The sequence below is a fragment of the Caenorhabditis elegans genome, chromosome III, assembly GCF_000002985.6.
Source record: "Caenorhabditis elegans chromosome III".
Classification (NCBI taxonomy): domain Eukaryota; kingdom Metazoa; phylum Nematoda; class Chromadorea; order Rhabditida; family Rhabditidae; genus Caenorhabditis; species Caenorhabditis elegans.
Window position 1 is genome coordinate 8,990,138 of NC_003281.10, and position 16,684 is coordinate 9,006,821.

Below are 16,684 nucleotides of genomic sequence, written 5' to 3' on the forward strand. Positions count from 1 at the left end.
TTGCAAAATAAGCAATAAGTGTTATAAAAATCTTAAAATTACTAAAGAGGGTTTGCACCAAAGAAGTAAACGCAAGACTATTAGGGAGTGCAACACTAATAGGGAGTGCAAGTCTAATAGGGAGGCCATATTAATAGAAGATATACGGTAAAACACGAATTGTGTATACGGCAGAGTCTATGTCTATCGATTCAAGCTATGCGGCTTCAAATGTACGAAATTCGTTTGTAAATCGACATAATCTTATAACTACTTCTGAAATTCCAAAAAAAGTAAATCAAAAGTCTCATCTTCTTTTGATTCTGGAACATATCTTTGGAACTTTGTAAGGAACTTTTCAAAAAAATCTTATATTTAAAGAAAAACTACGCTAAACCTTCCTCTGTACCTTCAAAGCACAATACACCTACCTGCGCCTACGTTCTAATGTTTCTAGGGTGAATTTTTAGCCAAAATTAAAAATACGAAACTTTCAAATGTTCAGCTTCAATAGAAATGCTTACACAAATATTCAGAGAATAGGCGGTTTCTTTAGTGAACATTTTCAAGACTATACTCTCCGTATGCAATACAATTTTCTAAAAATAGTGTGATATTTTCCAATTTGAGTTTCATAATTCATAAATCTGATTTTGTCACTTGTATGTAATAACGAGGGGATGCACTAAAAACGAGCTAAAACTGAGTTTGACAAGGAACAAGGAAGGAGTAGATGGATGTACGTGTGTGGACACAGCTGTCAGACAAAACGAACATTGAGCTACATGGTTAGTGATTGGAAACATTTGAGAGCATGTTGAAAAGACAAAAAACTCGGCAAGTTTCAAAGGTTACATTTGTTTGTTAGGGCGCGGTTGAAAAGAGGAAGTGGAGATGAGTTGCGTCAAGTGTTATGTAGATGATTACTGTAGATTTAGTGGCTCTGCAGGAAAGATTCAGAAAACCAGAGAAATGAGTAAAATGCACGGATATACAGTCTAACTCAAAGTTTTTGGGGAGCTTAGACAAGTTTTTCATAGACTTATAATAATTGTACATTGAAACACAGCCAGGCACACGTGCCTTGAAAATAGTTTTATTTCAAATTTTAAAAAAATGTCAATTTTTTTTTAAAGTTTAACACACAACTCCCAACGAGACTTTTTTGGTTGCAAAGGAGACAAAAGATAAAGTGTACACTACGGAAAGTTCGAAACTCTGTGCTTTCATGGAAACTGTGACAAATTAGGTTTACAATGTAGCCTAGCATTTTTCACAATTTGTGAATTTAAAATGATTTCTGTGATTGGAAAATCCAATAAGCATTCAATTATAATTGATTTTTTTCATAATATGAAGAAGATAAATAGAACAGGCCTAACACTCTCATAAAATTGCAACTAATGGCCAAATTGTTAGTTCGTATCTAATTTTCCACATAGGCGAAAATATGCCTACCTGCCCGCCTACAGAACACGCATGAATCGCATAAAAATTTACTTATTTTTTTCATTACAAATCACCCACTTTTCCGTATAATTTGTTGGCATTTCAATAAACCTATTCGAAAAAAATTACATAAAAATAAGGCATTTCTAAAATCGTGAAAAAAAAGGTTTTTGTGAATTTTCATGTAATTAGGTTATCGTCGCATAACTTTTGAAATCATAACTTGGTGAGAAAATGTTTTTTTCTTTGATCATGTTCTTAATCTCCCAATTCCTCGAATAAAATCTATTTTGAAAGTTCTAAATCTCCTAATCTAAATGTACTTTCCTCTGAAATCTCCTTGAATATGGCTTCAAATATGTAGTTTAACTACACTTTCGCTTTGAATTTCAAAATGGAATCCACAACCATTTTTAAAGAAATCAAACATTTAAGGAAAACGTGCATTCTTATACATATATTATGAATTGAAGCCATTTGCTCATTGAGCATCAATAAAATAATATTTGATCCGATGTATCAAAGTTCAGATGTTCTTCAAAGAGAGACATACGTCACAGTGTTTGTATTGTCTATACGATTTTTGTTTCAATGATACCAAAATTGATACTTGATCTATTTGAAAATCGATTTTTACAGAGTCTAAAGCTTTTGGAACTATGAAAGATGGATTTCTAGGCATTGATCTGAGCACACAACAGGTTTGTTACAACTGCTACTTTTACAGTAAACCTTCAAAATTTCAGATAAAAGCAGTAATAATTGATCAAAATGGAAAAGTAGTTCATACTACAGCAATCAATTTTTCAACTCACGAGAAACTGAAAAAATTTGGGTTTGAAGAATCTGATGGAGATTAAGACTAAATACTAGAATTTCAGAACAGAAAATGGTGTACATAAAAACGGGTCTGTTATCACTTCACCTGTAATCATGTGGATTGAAGCCATTGATATTTTATTCAATGATCTTAGAGAAAATGGATGGACAGATAAACTGAGAGGAATATCAGGATGTGCACAACAACATGGTACTGTATATTGGAAGAATGGAGCAGAGAACAGCCTGAAGGGTCTGGATGAGAGCAGGAGTTTAGCTGAACAATTGGAGGTAAGTATACCTTTAAGTTATTCAATTAAAAATAAGAAATAAAAAATTAACTGTTTTATAAAAAAGTAAATAATGCTAATTATGAATAGTTATATTTTTGTTTTCCTTCTCTCTCCACTCTATTTCTTGCAGATGTGTTTTTCTGTACAAAAAAGCCCGATTTGGATGGATTCAAGCACTGAAAAACAATGCCAGGAACTGGAAACGTTTGTCGGAGGGGATCAAGAAATGGCTAAACTAACTGGAAGTAGAGCTCATCATAGATTCAGTGCAGCTCAGATTAAGAAAATTGTGGACGAGAAACAAGACGTTTGGAAGGATACGGAAGTGAGTTTGTGGCATTTAAGTTATATAGATCAACATTTCAAATTCAATTTTTGAAATTTCAGAAAGTATCCTTGATATCATCATTCTTCGCATCCCTTCTAATTGGAAAATATGCACTAATTGAATTGACTGATGGAAGTGGAATGAACCTTATGAATATTAAGGTTTTTAATTTTTGTTTTCCAAATTTGAAATTTGAAACTTGAAATTTCAGACCGAAAACTGGCACAAACCACTTTTTGATTTTATATCGTCAGATCTTGAATCTAAACTTGGAACACTTGTACATCCAATGACTTCTACTGTAAGTGAAATGTTTATTGAAAAATTCAAAAACAAATATTTTGTAGGGACATGTTCATTCTTATTGGACTCGTAGATTTGGGATTCCATCGGATTGTACAGTTCTACCGTTTCTCGGGGATAATCCTTGTGAGTTGAATTTTCAGTAGATCAGTGCTTTATGCCTACTGTCCGTTAAGCCTAGACCGATATCTATAGACGTTTCAGGCCGATATCTATAGATATAATGAAAAAAGCAATTATCCATAATTTCAGCTTCCCTGGCAGGGTTATCTCTACTTCCAACGGATATAGGAATTTCTCTTGGTACAAGTGACACCGTCTTCTTTTTCACACCAACTTTTGAGCCAAATATTGATGCTCACGTCTTCTCACATTTTGCTCCAAACAGTGGTTATATGGCAATGGTTTGGTAAGTTCAAATTATAGGTTATAGATTTTTTTTGAATCCTGGAATTATTAAGATCACTGAAAAAATCAATGTAGTGCAAAACTCAGATGGTCTCGGCATTTGGAGGCAACTTTCTGCCACACGTTAGCAACTTGACAACTTATTTAGTGCCACTAAAATAAGTTGCCAAATTGATGGCAGAAAGTTGCCTCCGAATGCCGAGGTTATTCCACTTCGCCCGAGTAAAATATCTCGGACTGTTCCCTAACCAGTTTTTTTAAAAAATATACATAATTACAGTTTCAAAAACGGCTCACTAACCCGAGAAAGAGCTCGTAACCTGAACAATAGTTCGTGGGACAAATGGGATAAAATAATGAAGAAAACTCCAGCTGGAAATGATAATTATATTGGTTTTTTCTTCGATGAAGATGAGATTGTACCCAGAAAACCAAAAGGAGATTATACTTTTGAGTGTTCTGAGGAAGAATTGAAAAATAAACATCCAGAGGTTTATCTTTTTCATTTATAGTTCTTAAAGAATTTCAAACTTTTTTTCAGAAATTTGCGCGAGCAGTATTTGAAAGTCAATGTCTTTTTAAACTTCTTTACACTCAAAAAATGGGATTTAAGAAATCCGATTGTAGTCGAATTTTGGTAACTGGAGGAGCATCTCGTAATACAGTTTTATTACAAATTTTGTCTGATGTCTTTGAAATGCCAGTCTGCACAATTGATGTTGATGGTTCAGCAGCTCTTGGTGGAGCTATGAGATCTAGATATGGTAAGTTGAAAGTAATATTTAATATATTCCAATCTAAAATTTCAGTACACTCTAAAACTACGAAAACATATTCCCAATATTATCCATGTGACAATGTATCACTTGCCTGCCAACCTATTTCTGCCAACGTGGAAGTCTACAGTAACCTATTCAAGACGTTCAAAAGTCGTTTCGACGAGTTCATCAAACAATAGACATTTTCATGGAATTCAACAGGAAATAAAATATACTAATATAATTATAAATGCAATAAAAAATAACTAACCAGTTCGTTGGGGGGACAAAGTGACTAGTGTATGTTGGGTGCGGGGGAGGGAAAATGAGAAAATGGGAAAAGTTCGAAATGTACATAAAATAAAACATGGAAAAATGAGAAAAAGCGAGAAGAAAACTATGTACCGGTGTTAGGATAGAATTCGAGGTGATGGAATGATCGAAAAAAGTGAGAAAATGTTGAAAAGTGTGACAACCGGGATGAATGGTATGAAAACTGATATGTCAACAGATTTAAGGATCCGGTTGAGAGAATGATTGGATAATTGCATGAATATTTGTGTAGACTCCGGCGATAATGGCAAATACTCCAATAGCCATGACGACGAGGTTGATGAAGATCTTTGTCATACGTTGACGATATGTCAGAAGTCCCTGGAATTTTTTTTTAATTTAGTAAGATTTTTAAATTGTATTCATATTTACCTTCCAATCGGTCCAGAAGGTGATCATTTCGAAGAATGGTGGGAAAATTAAAGCACACAGGGCACCACTTGTAACTCCGACTAATGGAATCATGATTTCAAGTTTTGGAATCAAAACTGCCATAAGATACGTGACAAGCACCCAGAAGACACGGAATCCTTTATCTGACAGCCACTTTGGAACATTTGGGAATCGGGCACCGAATTTCCGACGGAATCCATTGAAGAACATATCGTAGACGACGTACATTGCAATGGAATTACCAAGAAGAGATTGAAGCATAAGGAATACATTTACTGTTGAATAAAGACCTTCTTTTGGTACATTCGTTGTGATTGTTGGAGCAATAGAATCTCCAAATCCAGTGTATCCGAAAAATCCGAGAGCTGTCATGAATGCAGTACAAATGATCATAGTTGTCGACAGAACTCCGAATGGGGCGAGGAAAGCGGCCGGGTTATCAAGTTTATTCTCAATCGGTAGAATCATAGTTTGACCTTCAAATGCGTACATGCTCATTCCAATCATAGTAATTGTCCCGGTGAAGTTCGTAGCGGCGGGTAGTTTGTCCCACTGATTTGGCTGTCTGAAAAGTTTTTGATCAGTTATCTAACTTCGAAATTGAAAATAAATGTATCAAATTCAACACTTACTGAACAGTGTACTGCATAATAACCGCTGCTCCAATAACAAAGAATACTGAAGAGACGAGAGCAAAGAATGAGACTATACGCATTTCAGTGAACATATTGGTGAGAAGAATGAAAAACAGCGATACTGTAGCCATAAGAATCATTTGTTGGTGCCGCGTTCCTCCGAGATGATCGCCAACGAGATTTACCAAGTTATCAGAAATGAAAAGAATCGCGACACTGCACATTCCCAACTGGTAGAACAAAATAGTCACATTGACAAAATACCTGAAAAATATTGGGTTTTTCAACTGTATAGAAATTAGAAACCCCTACATGACTGCTTTGCTGTTGTTCCTCAAAAATCGAATATCACTATAGTCACAAACTTTCTTCGCAAAATGACCGTAATCCAGAGCACTTCTGTCGGATTTTTTAGCAAGATGCTGGCTCGCCCTCACGAGAATGTGATTTCCGTACCAGTTAAGACCAGCAATAACGAAAGACATTACGAATGAGACCTAAAGTATTTAATGTTTTAATGATAGAAGTCAATTTTTTTAAGATTCTATACCCAAAGACCTCCAAGTTTCCAAGCATACGGGAGGGAGAAACATCCGGCATTGAACATGGATTTGGAAAGTGTAAGAACAGCTCTGGTGGGTCTGAAAAATAACGAATAATATGCATGTGAACGAATTTTGGAATTTTTTGCAAATAATACGGTAGCTGGTCTCGACACGAAAAAAAGAATTTCGAATTTATTTTTTTTTGGAAAACGGAAAAAAATTATGCATTTTCCTCTTACTTTTTTCCCGAAAAAGAGCGAAAATCTGCAGCCATGGTCTAAACTCACGTAATAACATCTCCACTTCTAGCTGGCGGTTGTACCAAAGCCCTACCATCATTCATGGATTCAGCATCTCCTTCGACGGTAACCGCCCTCTCACGACCTTCTTCCTCACTCATAAAGGTCTGAAAATAAATATATATTAAACATACTTATTTAAAAGATGTTTTAAGAGATATAAAGAGACAAATACTCTTTTAAAAAAGACGAAAAAAAAATCTATTAATAGATGAGAACAAGAAATATTTATTCACAATTTGAGAGCATAAAAGCAAAAAAAAAATGCAAAATTGTTTTGGAAAAAAATTTTATTCTTGAAAATCATATTAGTCTTGGGCCAAAAATACTCGTTTTCCAGAACAGAAAGTCGCTTTAACAGTGACGTTTTTATCGATCAATACAAAATCGGCGAGTCTTCCCACATCCAATGTTCCTTTCTCATCACTAACACCGAGCAGGGTCGCTGAAATAAAGCATTTTTTTAAGTATAAAAAGAAAGTTCAAATAAAGTACCAGGTTTATGCGTGGCACTTTGAAGAGCAAATTCGATGGGACACCCTGTAGCTTTCATGAGATGCCGAATACAGTATGGCATACTCGCAACACTTCCAGCCGTCGTATTTGTCCCATCAAGTTTCGCTTCAAGACCTTTCACATGAATGGTCTGAGTTCCGAGTTTGTGAACTCCATCAGACATCCCAAGTGCAGCAATAGCGTCGGTTACAAGAACAAGACCAGCAGAGTTAGTATGGTAAGCAATTCGAAGTGCTGAGTCATGAGTGTGTATTCCATCGGAAATGATTCCATAATATAATGGATGATCAGGAGTCAATTTTGATGAAGTCAGAAGTCCGATGAGACCAGGGTCGCGATGATGGTACTGAAAAATAAAAATAATAATAATAATTTTCAAAAAATCATGAATTCATTTTTTTCTAGAAGACTTACCGATTGCATAGCATTGAACAAATGCGTAATCATTTTCGCACCAGATAGTACAGCCATTTCTCCGGGTCCAAGCTTGGCAGATGAATGTCCAACGGATACGGTGGTACCAGTGGAAACGAAATATTCAATAGCTTCTTGAGCTCCTTCCAATTCTGGCGCCATTGTTACTATGGCGATATTTTCAGTGCTTCCATACACGTGTTCGATAATTTCGACAGGGTTTGGGGAAAGTGAAGTGATAACGAGCTGTTCTGGATGACATCCTCTTTTATCAGCTGAGATGAATGGTCCTTCGAGGTGAGCGCCTGGAATAATTTGGTTTTTAGGACAAGAAAAATGCAACAAATTAATGGTAAATGGGGACTACTTCGGTGTCTTCTTATCAGTTCTGGCGAAGATTTGATAAGAGATAAGACAAGAAGAAGAGCAAATAGATGTACTATGCATTTTTATGTCACGATTTCTGAATTTGGAAATCCTTTCCCTTGAATAAAATGTTCCAGTTTCATAATTGTTCTCTGATTACGAGTGAAATGACTCACCAAGGTTTCCTGCTCCTTCTGATGATGCATTGGAAGGTTTAAGAAGTGGAAGAATCTGTAAAAATTAAGATAAATTGGGAAATCAAAGGAAGAAAAAACCGAACAAAGAGGGTGCGGTAGAATAGATAAACAAAGAAATGGAAAACAGGATGGAGGACAAGGAGAGAGAGAGTTCAAACATTTATATCACTCTTTTTTTGTACAGTTTGAGGTTAGTCAGGCTTCTTTTCTGCCTCAAAATGGTTTTGAAACATACAGATCGATCAGGCGTTTTGTCGTCTGTGACTCTCTGTCTATAGAGACTGGTTAGTGGTTCTCTTCTCTGAATACATAACAATCCACGTTCGAAAATGTGTGGGGGGAATGCGGTGGGAGAATAAGAGACTGGGAAGAGTGTGGTTAGAGGGCAGTATGTACGGAATGACTGTGACTGAATGACACAGAACGAGGGAAGGAAAGTAATTAGTCATCTGAATAGAAAAAAATAAAATTGAAAAAGAAACTTGTAGCATTCTTAAAGGCACTCGGACTTCGTGAGATGGATCTCGGCGCGCAAAAAAAGTTTATGGTAGTTTTTTAATGCTACTCCCTCGTTAATTTTCTTTCCTTTCCTTTTCTAGCAAAGTTTGGACGTTTTCTTCTCATTTTTCCGTTATAAAATCTTCAAAGTAAACTTTTTTAAATGTGCATTTTCCTGTTTATCGGCATGAAAAAAATAAATAAAATTTTAAACATTTTTCAAAAGAAAAATTCGCTGAAGACTGAGTAATTTCATTGGAAAACGGAAAGCGTAAATTTAAATAAACGAGAAAGCATCAGCAGAAATTCAGAACAACTACCATAAACTTTTTGCGCGTCAAGACCCATCTGAATAACTAGGTGGGCCTTTAAGAAGGAATGCCCAATAAACGATCAGAGCTCACACAACAACGATCCGAGAAATCAAAAGCAACACACAAAAATAAAATGAGGCGAAAAAGGCCTGGCGCAGCTATTGAACGAGACAAAACAAACTCAACGGAGGCGAGAACATCTAGACGCAGACGCAAAAGATGCTGGACAACGGTCATTGAATAGAACGGATAAAATGCTATCAATTTTTAAGAATGTTTTAGAAAATTGTATACCTTATGATAAGTTTCTGGAGAACTTGTGATAACGGTTGGCGAGAAACTAGTTACGCCATGAGCAAGAAGTTGTTTCGCAACCAATGCCAGTCCTTCTTGATATTCTTTGTCATCAGAGTTATAAGTTGAAAAGTCGATTCCGAATCCACCTGAAATCCTAGCTTTAATAGAAAATTATGTTAAAATGAACAACTCAACCGTTCAATTGAAGATCGATAAATCCTGGTGAAAGAATAAGGCCCTCGCAATCAATCTGAATTATATACTTTTTTGCTTGAAATATATTTTTATTAAATTACCTGAACGTCTGCCATCGTTTTTTCTTCGAAAAATACAGTCCTTTCATCCAAAATTCTTCCATTTCTAACCCAAATATGTTCTTTTTTGAGTCCACCCGATCTTAGAACCAAGCAGTTTAAGAACTGCACTAGTTCATTTGTGATTTCAGCGAGCTCAGTTGAATCGATTTTTAATTTTCTCGGTAGCATCTTGAAATAATACACGTTCAGTTACAGATGGAAGAAATACAAGTGAGAGAACCAAAGGGAAAGGGTTTTATATGTGTTACTATCTTATCAAAAATGATCGATGCTCGAGCAAATGAAATGATGGGGATTGCAAAACAATTGTGATTTTTAATAAACATTTTGGATGAGAAATCGACAATAAAGACACACAAGATATTATTTAGCTACGATACTGTATACGATAACCAGATTTTAAAATCAGATTTAATCTTCTAGAATAATTGAATATTTGAACCAAAATAAATAAATAAAACCGAAAAAATTTATAAATCGATGCTAATGAGGGAGGAATCATTTGAAATGCTTGGTTCGAGAATAGGAGACATCGACGGTCTGAAAAATGAGTATATTGTAGCTAATATATTAAAATAAGTTGTTATACCTTCGTGAGCTCACGAATTGTTTTGAGTGATCTTGTGAACTGATTTGCCGCATCGGCTTTTGGATAAACTACGACAGTATCTCCATGTTGATCGATGCTTCTGTAATAGAGAAGAATTATCGGTTTTTCCAACAAAACCAACTATTTCTTACCCCATCAACTTCTTATCTAAAATCATTCTCGCAATAGCTCTCTCGACGGGTGGAACTGTCATTCCGATGACTCTCGCGATGTAGGAAAGTTCAATTTCCGAGTATGGCTCAATGACACGCGAGATTTCCTAAAATTGCTTTTATGGTCAGAGAGATATTATTTTTATTACCTTCTCAAGCATATTACGCTCCAAATTCTGCGAGTGCACAGCAACAACTTTATCCTCGACTAGCTCGATTTTGTGCTCCGCCAGAGCTTTCACGAAATCTTTCAAACTTCTTTTGCGGAATGCGTCAGCCATTGAGCGAATCGCAATAATGCGTGGGCTCTTCTGGTAGGCCACGATTTCCTTTGCAGCCAACAGTCCTGCCAACTGCTCAGTTTCGTTGAGCATGATCTTGCAAAGAATCATGTACTTCAATGCTGAAGTTGCATTAATCTTGTCACCAATGCTTGCGAATCCTTCAAAAGCTTCGTAGAAATAGGAGAACGATGTTTTGTAGTCTCTCTCCTCGGCAGAATACAATACGCCAGATTGCATATCGACTGAGGCTTGTAGTTGCGGAGAAGCAAACGCCGAATTGGTGTTAGTCTTGGCAGTCAGAAGTGCAGTCTTTGCCTGAAAATATATTAAATGCACTTTTATTTCAATTTTCTAGACATTTCTCACCTTCGCCAAGTTATTGAGATTGAACGAGCTCTTGCTTTCTTCGACAGAAACTTCAATTAGCAATTCACGGTCCTCAAGCTTTTTGAGCTCTTTTGAAAGGTCTTGAGCCAGCTTTTGAGCGTTCGTAAAGTCACGGATATCGTTGTAGAGACGAATGAGACGGGCTTGAAGACTCCGACGGAGAAATTCCCTCTTGTTGGACGTCGCCCAGCCGATGCAGTTCGTCAAGAGATCGATCTTCTCTTTCTTTCCATGATCAAGCGCAGGCCCGACTCCTTGATCAATCGTAAGCGCATGTTCCACGATATCTCTTATCAATTTACTTGCTCGAGCTTTTCCAACAAGATCGTAGAAGCTACGAATGGATTCGACGAGTGTTCGGATTCCAGTAATATCCTTTTCCTTAGCAAGTTGCCTCGAGTAAGACAGGATAAGATCCTCGCATCGCTTTACTTCTGCCTCCGATGACTTCGCAGTTTGGGCAGATACTGAAAATATTTAATTCAACCGTTTTTTAAATACTGAAAACATAAAACATGCTAAAATTCGCGTTTATTTGATTGAAAATCAAGAAACGATTCAAAGAATAAAAATACATGTGATACCGTAATCTTAAAGGCGCAGGACGTTTAATGGATGGGTCTCGACGCGGCAATGTTTTTCAAGCGGGAATTCAAAGACAATCTGCCCAATTTTCCATGTTCCTCGCGAGAAATCTCTAAATCTCACATTCCTACGTCGCCGCAAGCTTTCTTGTTTTGTTCCGCATAAAAACATTCATCTCTATCAAAGCCAATCAATCCGCCCGCGGTCCGCGTTCAGCTATTTTCCCGTTCATCTCTAGCCAGCGACATTGTTCATCCTATTCTCTCGCGCTCACTTGCTTCTCCGTTTTACTAGTTAATAAGAAACAAACAAACCTTCACTTTGTACAGCTTTCAGAGTGACTGGAGTAGCAGACATCTCAATTTTTTCTAATGCTCGCAAAAATAAATGAAAATAAATTAATTTTGATTCTTCATCGAGATTCGTTTCGATGACGTGGCACGTGACCTCAGAGGTCACGTGAAAAAACAATATAAATAAAACGTTTATTTTTACACGAAAATTATCTATTGAGCATAATTCGACGAGAGTTTCTCATTGAAGACGGAATCAAATTTTGCTGAAAATAAAAAAAAATAATGAAAATTGTTTGGCTTTTGGCTGCTTCTTACATTTGTGTCAACTTCCTTCTCTCCACTGTCCTTGGATTTTTGCTTTCTCTGCAACATAGGAAAATATTTACACTTTTCATGTTTTTATGTTTCCAACCTCCTGACAATCGTCTTTAGTGCTAATCATTTTACAAGTACACCCGCGATTCTTATGGGCGTCTCGTGTTCTCGGCGAGCCTGGCGAACGAACCATGTGGAAAATGTTCGGGTTTCGTCTGTTAGACACCTGCTTCACATCCGTTCCATTTTGATTTCTCCACCATGTCCATCCCCAATAAACCAAGCTCGCAACGACTGACAAGGAAAGAACCACTTTTTCGGAACTACGGATTTCCATTCTGCAATCCGATTAGTTATCGCTTATTTTCAATCTCCTCTCACCTTAGAATATTCATTTGAATGATTCAAATTCAGCAAAAATGATAGCAATACATTTTTTTAAAAACTGAACTATACTTTTTTTAATCGTTTATATTTTTAAAAACGTTTCACGTTTCTATTTTAATCTTAATTCTACTCTCTTCTGTTCAAAAATATGTATCTAATTACAGAGTGGACACAATGAGTGAGTGTTCCGCGAGTACCAGTCAGTTATCTACTTTCTGTGTAAATGAGATACCATGGAAGTTGGTTCCACAGGTAAAAATCTTGAAAACCACTCAGTTTCGACAAAACAAAAATTTCAGACTTGCGACGAATTCAGCGAATACGAGTTCATAGATGAAAAATATAGGTGAGGATCTCTAGATATATATCTATTAAATTTTATAACCTTTTCAGGCGCCTTTCTGACGTAGAATCGTTTGTCTGGAAGTGGTCGCCGTGTGGAAGATATGGAATTGATCTTCCGGGCGGTCGTGACGTCATTAACCAACAACTACGTGACCGTATGGCTGTATTCGATCTACATACGAACAAATGGACCCTATACACCATGGACCGTGGTGCTTTCGAAATTCCACGAGTTTGCTTTCTCTACTGGGCACGAAACGATATAATCGGCACAATAACCCTTGTAGTAAGTGTCCGATCTACCATACCTAATCCAAAAAATAAAATTTCAGAAAGACTATGAAGCAGGACCGGATGATGAAATTCCATTGAAATTCAAGCAATCATTCTTCTACGTATCTCACGAAACACAGACATTAGTGTACTCTGGTTCATGCAAGTACCGTACGAATAAAACAATCGTAGCATCTTATTGGTACCATATTTTCGAAAATCGACGTGGCGAACCGTTCATTGATCACAATAACTACCTGTGGTTGGTATTCTCAAACGGAGTGGATTCTCTGATTCTTCTTCCATTTATTCCAACTTCAACGTGTTTCAAAGCGAAATGTGTATCATTTGATATGAACGATATCGTCAGTCAATTCACTGGTATTCGCGTATTTCTCGATCCATTTGTATCATCTCACTACGTGCCATGGGTCTACAGAAATGACGTTAATTTTTTCATTAGGATTGATTCGCATTCATTTATCGAGGAGCAAAACCGGGACTATGGTCTAGATCCGCAAATTGATAACCCGGAGACGAAACCGCACAGAGGAGTATTTCAACTTCGTGTGAATTTGAAAGATGTCATCGAAAAGGGCGAAAAAGATGCGATTCATGCAGTTAATCCTGAAACAATAGAGACAAGATTCAATCGAGGTGACATTGAACTATGGCGAAAAATCAGCGATGAGCTCCGTCAAGAACATCAGAGCATAGCACAGCATGGCAAAATGGTTGTAGTACAACGATGGTCACACTTTACTGTTGATATGGGGCTCAGCAAGAAAATGAGAACCGTAGGATATGAAAATATTATTTGTTGATAGTTTATTAATTTAATTTCAGCGTGTTGCCGATTTGGACGCCCGTGATTACTGTTGCAGCCATAAGCCACGTAATTCGTCATTCTGCTGTATTGACTTGGACAGCGAGCGAATCAAGGCTGTGGATGCTCTCATTCTTGGGTACAAATTAATCTATTTTTTTCCTAAGTATTTTTTTTTCAGAACTGACGTGGTTCTTCCCCATCCTAGTGGCTCTGTATTCCTATTTCGATACAAGGAAAATTATGGTAATCCCTCCACCAAATAGACGTTTTCTTCATCGTAATTTTTCAGGGATGAGTTATTGCGAGCTTCCATTCTTCCAGCCACTTTCATTGAAGCTAAAATGTATTCAAGTTCTCAAGGAATCTGTCGAAATCGACCCAAGTTACTATAGAATCAAATGCTGCCTTAAAATGCAAGAAGAACTTGAAAAAGAAACTGCCGAAAATTTGTGCACGATAAATATTCAACAATAATAATTTCAAAAAACTAAGTAAACCCCCTTATTAGCATGACACTCCCCCCACCCCCTCTGATAATTATTTTGTATTTATATTCTATAATTCGTAATTATTATTTTTAACTAATAATTCCTTTATTTTTTAAACACATTCCCCCGAGTGATCTGATCACCAAATTTAGAATTTTAATGATTTATTAAACCCTCACCCCTAATTTAATACCGCCTGCAATTTTCTGACGCTTCCTGCTATTTGTAATGATATTACTTTTCATTTTTCCACCTGTTCAATTTTGTCAATACAGACTTATTCGATTCATTTACGGTACACTTGAGCACGATACATTTGAAACAGGCAATAGATTCGATTTAAATTTTGATGAGCGATGAAGAGGAAGGCAACAACGGGAACATAAGCGTGGAGTTGAGAGAAACAGTTGCTAATTTTTGAAAACCCATATTTGGAAAATAAATAATAAATTTGGTTGATGAAAAGCTGCGGATTGGATTTAACACGGACATTGACGGCCTTGGCTCTCTTCCGCGTCTTTAGGAGGATTCATGATAACGATGTTGGCTGAAAAAATTAAAATAAATCACTAAAATGTTTGATAAGAATCTTACGCTGCTCAGGCGTCTCCTCTTGGACAATTCCTGGAAGTGCCGTAGCGATTTTGCGGAAGAGCTGAAAAGGCTTATTTTTACTTTAATTGTCTGAAAATTTTCAGACGAATTTCAAAAATAAGTACCTGTTTGACGTTGTAGCCAGCTTTTGCAGAAGTTTCAATGAACATCACATTCAAATCGCGAGCCTTCTTTTCTCCATCCTCCGTCGAAACTTGTCTGAATTTCTTGTTGTTTGGAATAATTTTAGAGTGCATGTTCGTTACCTTTTATCAGCCAAATCGGTTTTATTTCCGACGAGCACGATAATGACGTCACATCCACGTTCGTTGCGAACATCATCAACCCACTTTGTTGTTTGATGGAAGGAATTGGCATCTGAAAAATTATTAAAATAATTTAAAATCTCAGATTCTAGTAGAACTCACTAGTAATATCATACACGACAACGGCAACACTCGAATCACGAATGTAAGATGGAATCAAAGATCGGAAACGTTCCTGGCCAGCGGTATCCCACAATTGAAGGCGAATCTGACAAGGTAATTAATTTAGTTTCAATTTTCTACATGGTATCTTACGGTTCTGTCTTCAAGATACATAGTCTTGCTGAGAAAGTCAATTCCAATGGTGGCTTGATAGGTGTTGTCAAACGAATCATACATGAATCTGGTGATGATAGAAGTTTTTCCCACTGAATATAAGTTTTTTTGAAACTAAAACGGCCCTCGGAATCACTTACCACTCTGTTCGCCGAGAAAAACGAGCTTAAACTTTTTGAGAGCGTTATTTGTGAAATCAGCCATCTGTAACTGAAATTATTTGTTTGAAGAGGAATTACAAAACAAGAACAAGGTACATCAAACGTTTCTTAAAAAATAATATGAAGGTTTCCAAATTTGGCTGTTTAAAGATTCCAAGAGCAAGAAAATTAAAAATTAAAAAAAAATCGGTGAGAAACACGAAACTTGGCGTCAAATTGCAGAATTCTGCATTTCTGCGTAAAATTTAGAGACCCGAAGGAGACCCGAAGAACTCGGAGGATGTCCAACTGGGGGGATTACCAACTCGGGGGATTGGCCCCGCCCACATAACCGTGGCTTGCAATACGCCCATTTCTGCAACTGCCGCACGGTTTTAAAACTGTATTTTTATCAATAGAGTGAGGATTAACAAGAAAAAATGATTTTAAAACCGTGCGGCAGTTGCAGAAATGGGCGTATTGCAAGCCACGGTTCTGTGGGCGGGGCCAATCCCCCGAGTTGGTAATCCCCCCAATTGGACATCCCCCGAGTTCTTCGGGTCTCAAAACTTAGTGTATTTTAGAGTCGATGCGATTCGTGGGATGAGCTTCGTTCGGAGACACAGGAACGTGAACAAATATATCAAGATTTTAACAATTTTTAGAGCGGAAACTCGAAAAAAAAATAAACATGACAGTCAATAGTTTGTTTGCTTAAAAAGTTCTACTTTTTACTCACGTTTCTCAGTTTTGGAACGAAGCCCCGCCTTTAAATTTCTGAGTTTAAAAGGTACCGCCCCCAAACGTTGGGTCTCGTTAGGTATTGGTAGCAAAACCGTAAGATTTCACTCGGTTTGAATCATTTTTAGTCTTTTTTGTTATGTTTTCATGTTTAAAGATATTTATGCCAAAATAATGTTAATAAAATAATTTTCA

General features: G+C 36.7%; 7 protein-coding genes across 8 annotated transcripts; 2 read left to right on the forward strand and 5 right to left on the reverse strand.

Annotated features, from left to right (window-relative positions):
* Nucleotides 1-2,067: 2,067 nt before the first annotated feature.
* Nucleotides 2,068-4,609, forward strand: R08D7.7 (putative sugar kinase R08D7.7). Its single transcript, NM_066587.6, has 11 exons — nt 2,068-2,129; nt 2,175-2,263; nt 2,310-2,538; nt 2,671-2,865; nt 2,928-3,029; nt 3,080-3,169; nt 3,216-3,297; nt 3,424-3,580; nt 3,860-4,070; nt 4,121-4,343; nt 4,389-4,609. The coding sequence occupies exons 1-11, from the start codon at nt 2,088-2,090 to the stop codon at nt 4,535-4,537; spliced, it is 1,569 nt and encodes a 522-aa protein (NP_498988.2). The 5' UTR covers nt 2,068-2,087; the 3' UTR covers nt 4,538-4,609.
* On the reverse strand, nt 4,508-6,649 carry skat-1 (putative amino acid transporter skat-1). The gene is made up of 6 exons (NM_066588.7): nt 6,531-6,649; nt 6,249-6,339; nt 6,011-6,195; nt 5,696-5,962; nt 5,043-5,628; nt 4,508-4,991 (listed from the first exon to the last, which is right to left on the reverse strand). The coding sequence occupies exons 1-6, from the start codon at nt 6,641-6,643 to the stop codon at nt 4,851-4,853; spliced, it is 1,383 nt and encodes a 460-aa protein (NP_498989.1). The 5' UTR covers nt 6,644-6,649; the 3' UTR covers nt 4,508-4,850.
* A 111-nt stretch (nt 6,650-6,760) lies between these two features.
* F59B2.3 (N-acetylglucosamine-6-phosphate deacetylase) lies at nt 6,761-9,629 on the reverse strand (the record flags this gene model as incomplete). The annotated part of the gene is made up of 7 exons (NM_001379854.2): nt 6,761-6,987; nt 7,038-7,404; nt 7,473-7,777; nt 8,015-8,069; nt 9,142-9,290; nt 9,340-9,394; nt 9,441-9,629. The coding sequence occupies 7 exons, from the start codon at nt 9,627-9,629 to the stop codon at nt 6,851-6,853; spliced, it is 1,257 nt and encodes a 418-aa protein (NP_001366671.1). The 3' UTR covers nt 6,761-6,850.
* Nucleotides 9,630-9,679: 50 nt separating this feature from the next.
* Nucleotides 9,680-11,862, reverse strand: rpn-6.2 (putative 26S proteasome regulatory subunit rpn-6.2; the record flags this gene model as incomplete). 2 transcript variants are annotated; one of them, NM_001268043.2, is made up of 6 exons in its annotated part: nt 9,680-10,001; nt 10,051-10,150; nt 10,203-10,330; nt 10,373-10,822; nt 10,874-11,361; nt 11,794-11,862. In NM_001268043.2, 6 exons carry the CDS (start codon nt 11,834-11,836, stop codon nt 9,960-9,962), a joined length of 1,251 nt encoding a protein of 416 aa, NP_001254972.1. The 2 variants fall into 2 exon arrangements, with proteins under 2 accessions (NP_001254972.1, NP_001254973.1); NM_001268044.3 differs by lacking the exons at nt 10,874-11,361; nt 11,794-11,862 and having other exon boundaries at nt 9,960-10,001; nt 10,373-10,744.
* Nucleotides 11,863-11,916: 54 nt separating this feature from the next.
* F59B2.15 (uncharacterized protein) lies at nt 11,917-12,508 on the reverse strand. Its single transcript, NM_001268045.3, has 4 exons — nt 12,472-12,508; nt 12,188-12,428; nt 12,091-12,138; nt 11,917-12,038 (listed from the first exon to the last, which is right to left on the reverse strand). Exons 1-4 carry the CDS (start codon nt 12,483-12,485, stop codon nt 11,982-11,984), a joined length of 360 nt encoding a protein of 119 aa, NP_001254974.1. The 5' UTR covers nt 12,486-12,508; the 3' UTR covers nt 11,917-11,981.
* Nucleotides 12,509-12,641: 133 nt separating this feature from the next.
* Nucleotides 12,642-14,702, forward strand: zif-1 (Zinc finger-interacting factor 1). The gene is made up of 7 exons (NM_066591.6): nt 12,642-12,729; nt 12,777-12,823; nt 12,871-13,108; nt 13,155-13,892; nt 13,942-14,060; nt 14,103-14,167; nt 14,214-14,702. Exons 1-7 carry the CDS (start codon nt 12,652-12,654, stop codon nt 14,396-14,398), a joined length of 1,470 nt encoding a protein of 489 aa, NP_498992.2. The 5' UTR covers nt 12,642-12,651; the 3' UTR covers nt 14,399-14,702.
* On the reverse strand, nt 14,684-15,818 carry rab-6.1 (Ras-related protein rab-6.1). The gene is made up of 7 exons (NM_066592.7): nt 15,749-15,818; nt 15,588-15,700; nt 15,435-15,540; nt 15,273-15,384; nt 15,132-15,225; nt 15,007-15,067; nt 14,684-14,959 (listed from the first exon to the last, which is right to left on the reverse strand). Exons 1-7 carry the CDS (start codon nt 15,810-15,812, stop codon nt 14,892-14,894), a joined length of 618 nt encoding a protein of 205 aa, NP_498993.1. The 5' UTR covers nt 15,813-15,818; the 3' UTR covers nt 14,684-14,891.
* Between the last annotated feature and the right edge of the window lie 866 nt (nt 15,819-16,684).

What these genes read in the sequence shown, in the direction of transcription:
- R08D7.7 (NM_066587.6), top strand. Translation starts at nt 2,088, where the DNA reads ATGAAAGATGGATTTCTAGGCATTGATCTGAGCACACAACAG. An exon ending in ACGTTTGGAAGGATACGGAA is followed by an intron (nt 2,866 to 2,927) that starts GTGAGTTTGTGG and finishes TTGAAATTTCAG; the next exon opens with AAAGTATCCTTGATATCATC. An exon ending in TACATCCAATGACTTCTACT is followed by an intron (nt 3,170 to 3,215) that starts GTAAGTGAAATG and finishes AATATTTTGTAG; the next exon opens with GGACATGTTCATTCTTATTG.
- skat-1 (NM_066588.7), bottom strand. Translation starts at nt 6,643, where the DNA reads ATGAGTGAGGAAGAAGGTCGTGAGAGGGCGGTTACCGTCGAAGGAGAT. An exon ending in AGAAGTGGAGATGTTATTAC is followed by an intron (nt 6,340 to 6,530) that starts GTGAGTTTAGAC and finishes GTTATTTTTCAG; the next exon opens with ACCCACCAGAGCTGTTCTTA. An exon ending in GGAAACTTGGAGGTCTTTGG is followed by an intron (nt 6,196 to 6,248) that starts GTATAGAATCTT and finishes TAAATACTTTAG; the next exon opens with GTCTCATTCGTAATGTCTTT.
- rab-6.1 (NM_066592.7), bottom strand. Translation starts at nt 15,812, where the DNA reads ATGGCTGATTTCACAAATAACGCTCTCAAAAAGTTTAAGCTCGTTTTT. An exon ending in TTTTCTCGGCGAACAGAGTG is followed by an intron (nt 15,701 to 15,748) that starts GTAAGTGATTCC and finishes ACTTATATTCAG; the next exon opens with TGGGAAAAACTTCTATCATC. An exon ending in AGAGGAGACGCCTGAGCAGC is followed by an intron (nt 14,960 to 15,006) that starts GTAAGATTCTTA and finishes TAATTTTTTCAG; the next exon opens with CCAACATCGTTATCATGAAT.
- zif-1 (NM_066591.6), top strand. Translation starts at nt 12,652, where the DNA reads ATGAGTGAGTGTTCCGCGAGTACCAGTCAGTTATCTACTTTCTGTGTA. An exon ending in CATGGAAGTTGGTTCCACAG is followed by an intron (nt 12,730 to 12,776) that starts GTAAAAATCTTG and finishes CAAAAATTTCAG; the next exon opens with ACTTGCGACGAATTCAGCGA. An exon ending in GTGGATGCTCTCATTCTTGG is followed by an intron (nt 14,061 to 14,102) that starts GTACAAATTAAT and finishes TTTTTTTTTCAG; the next exon opens with AACTGACGTGGTTCTTCCCC.
- F59B2.15 (NM_001268045.3), bottom strand. An exon ending in CTAAAGACGATTGTCAGGAG is followed by an intron (nt 12,139 to 12,187) that starts GTTGGAAACATA and finishes CCTATGTTGCAG; the next exon opens with AGAAAGCAAAAATCCAAGGA. An exon ending in AGAAGGAAGTTGACACAAAT is followed by an intron (nt 12,039 to 12,090) that starts GTAAGAAGCAGC and finishes TTTTATTTTCAG; the next exon opens with CAAAATTTGATTCCGTCTTC.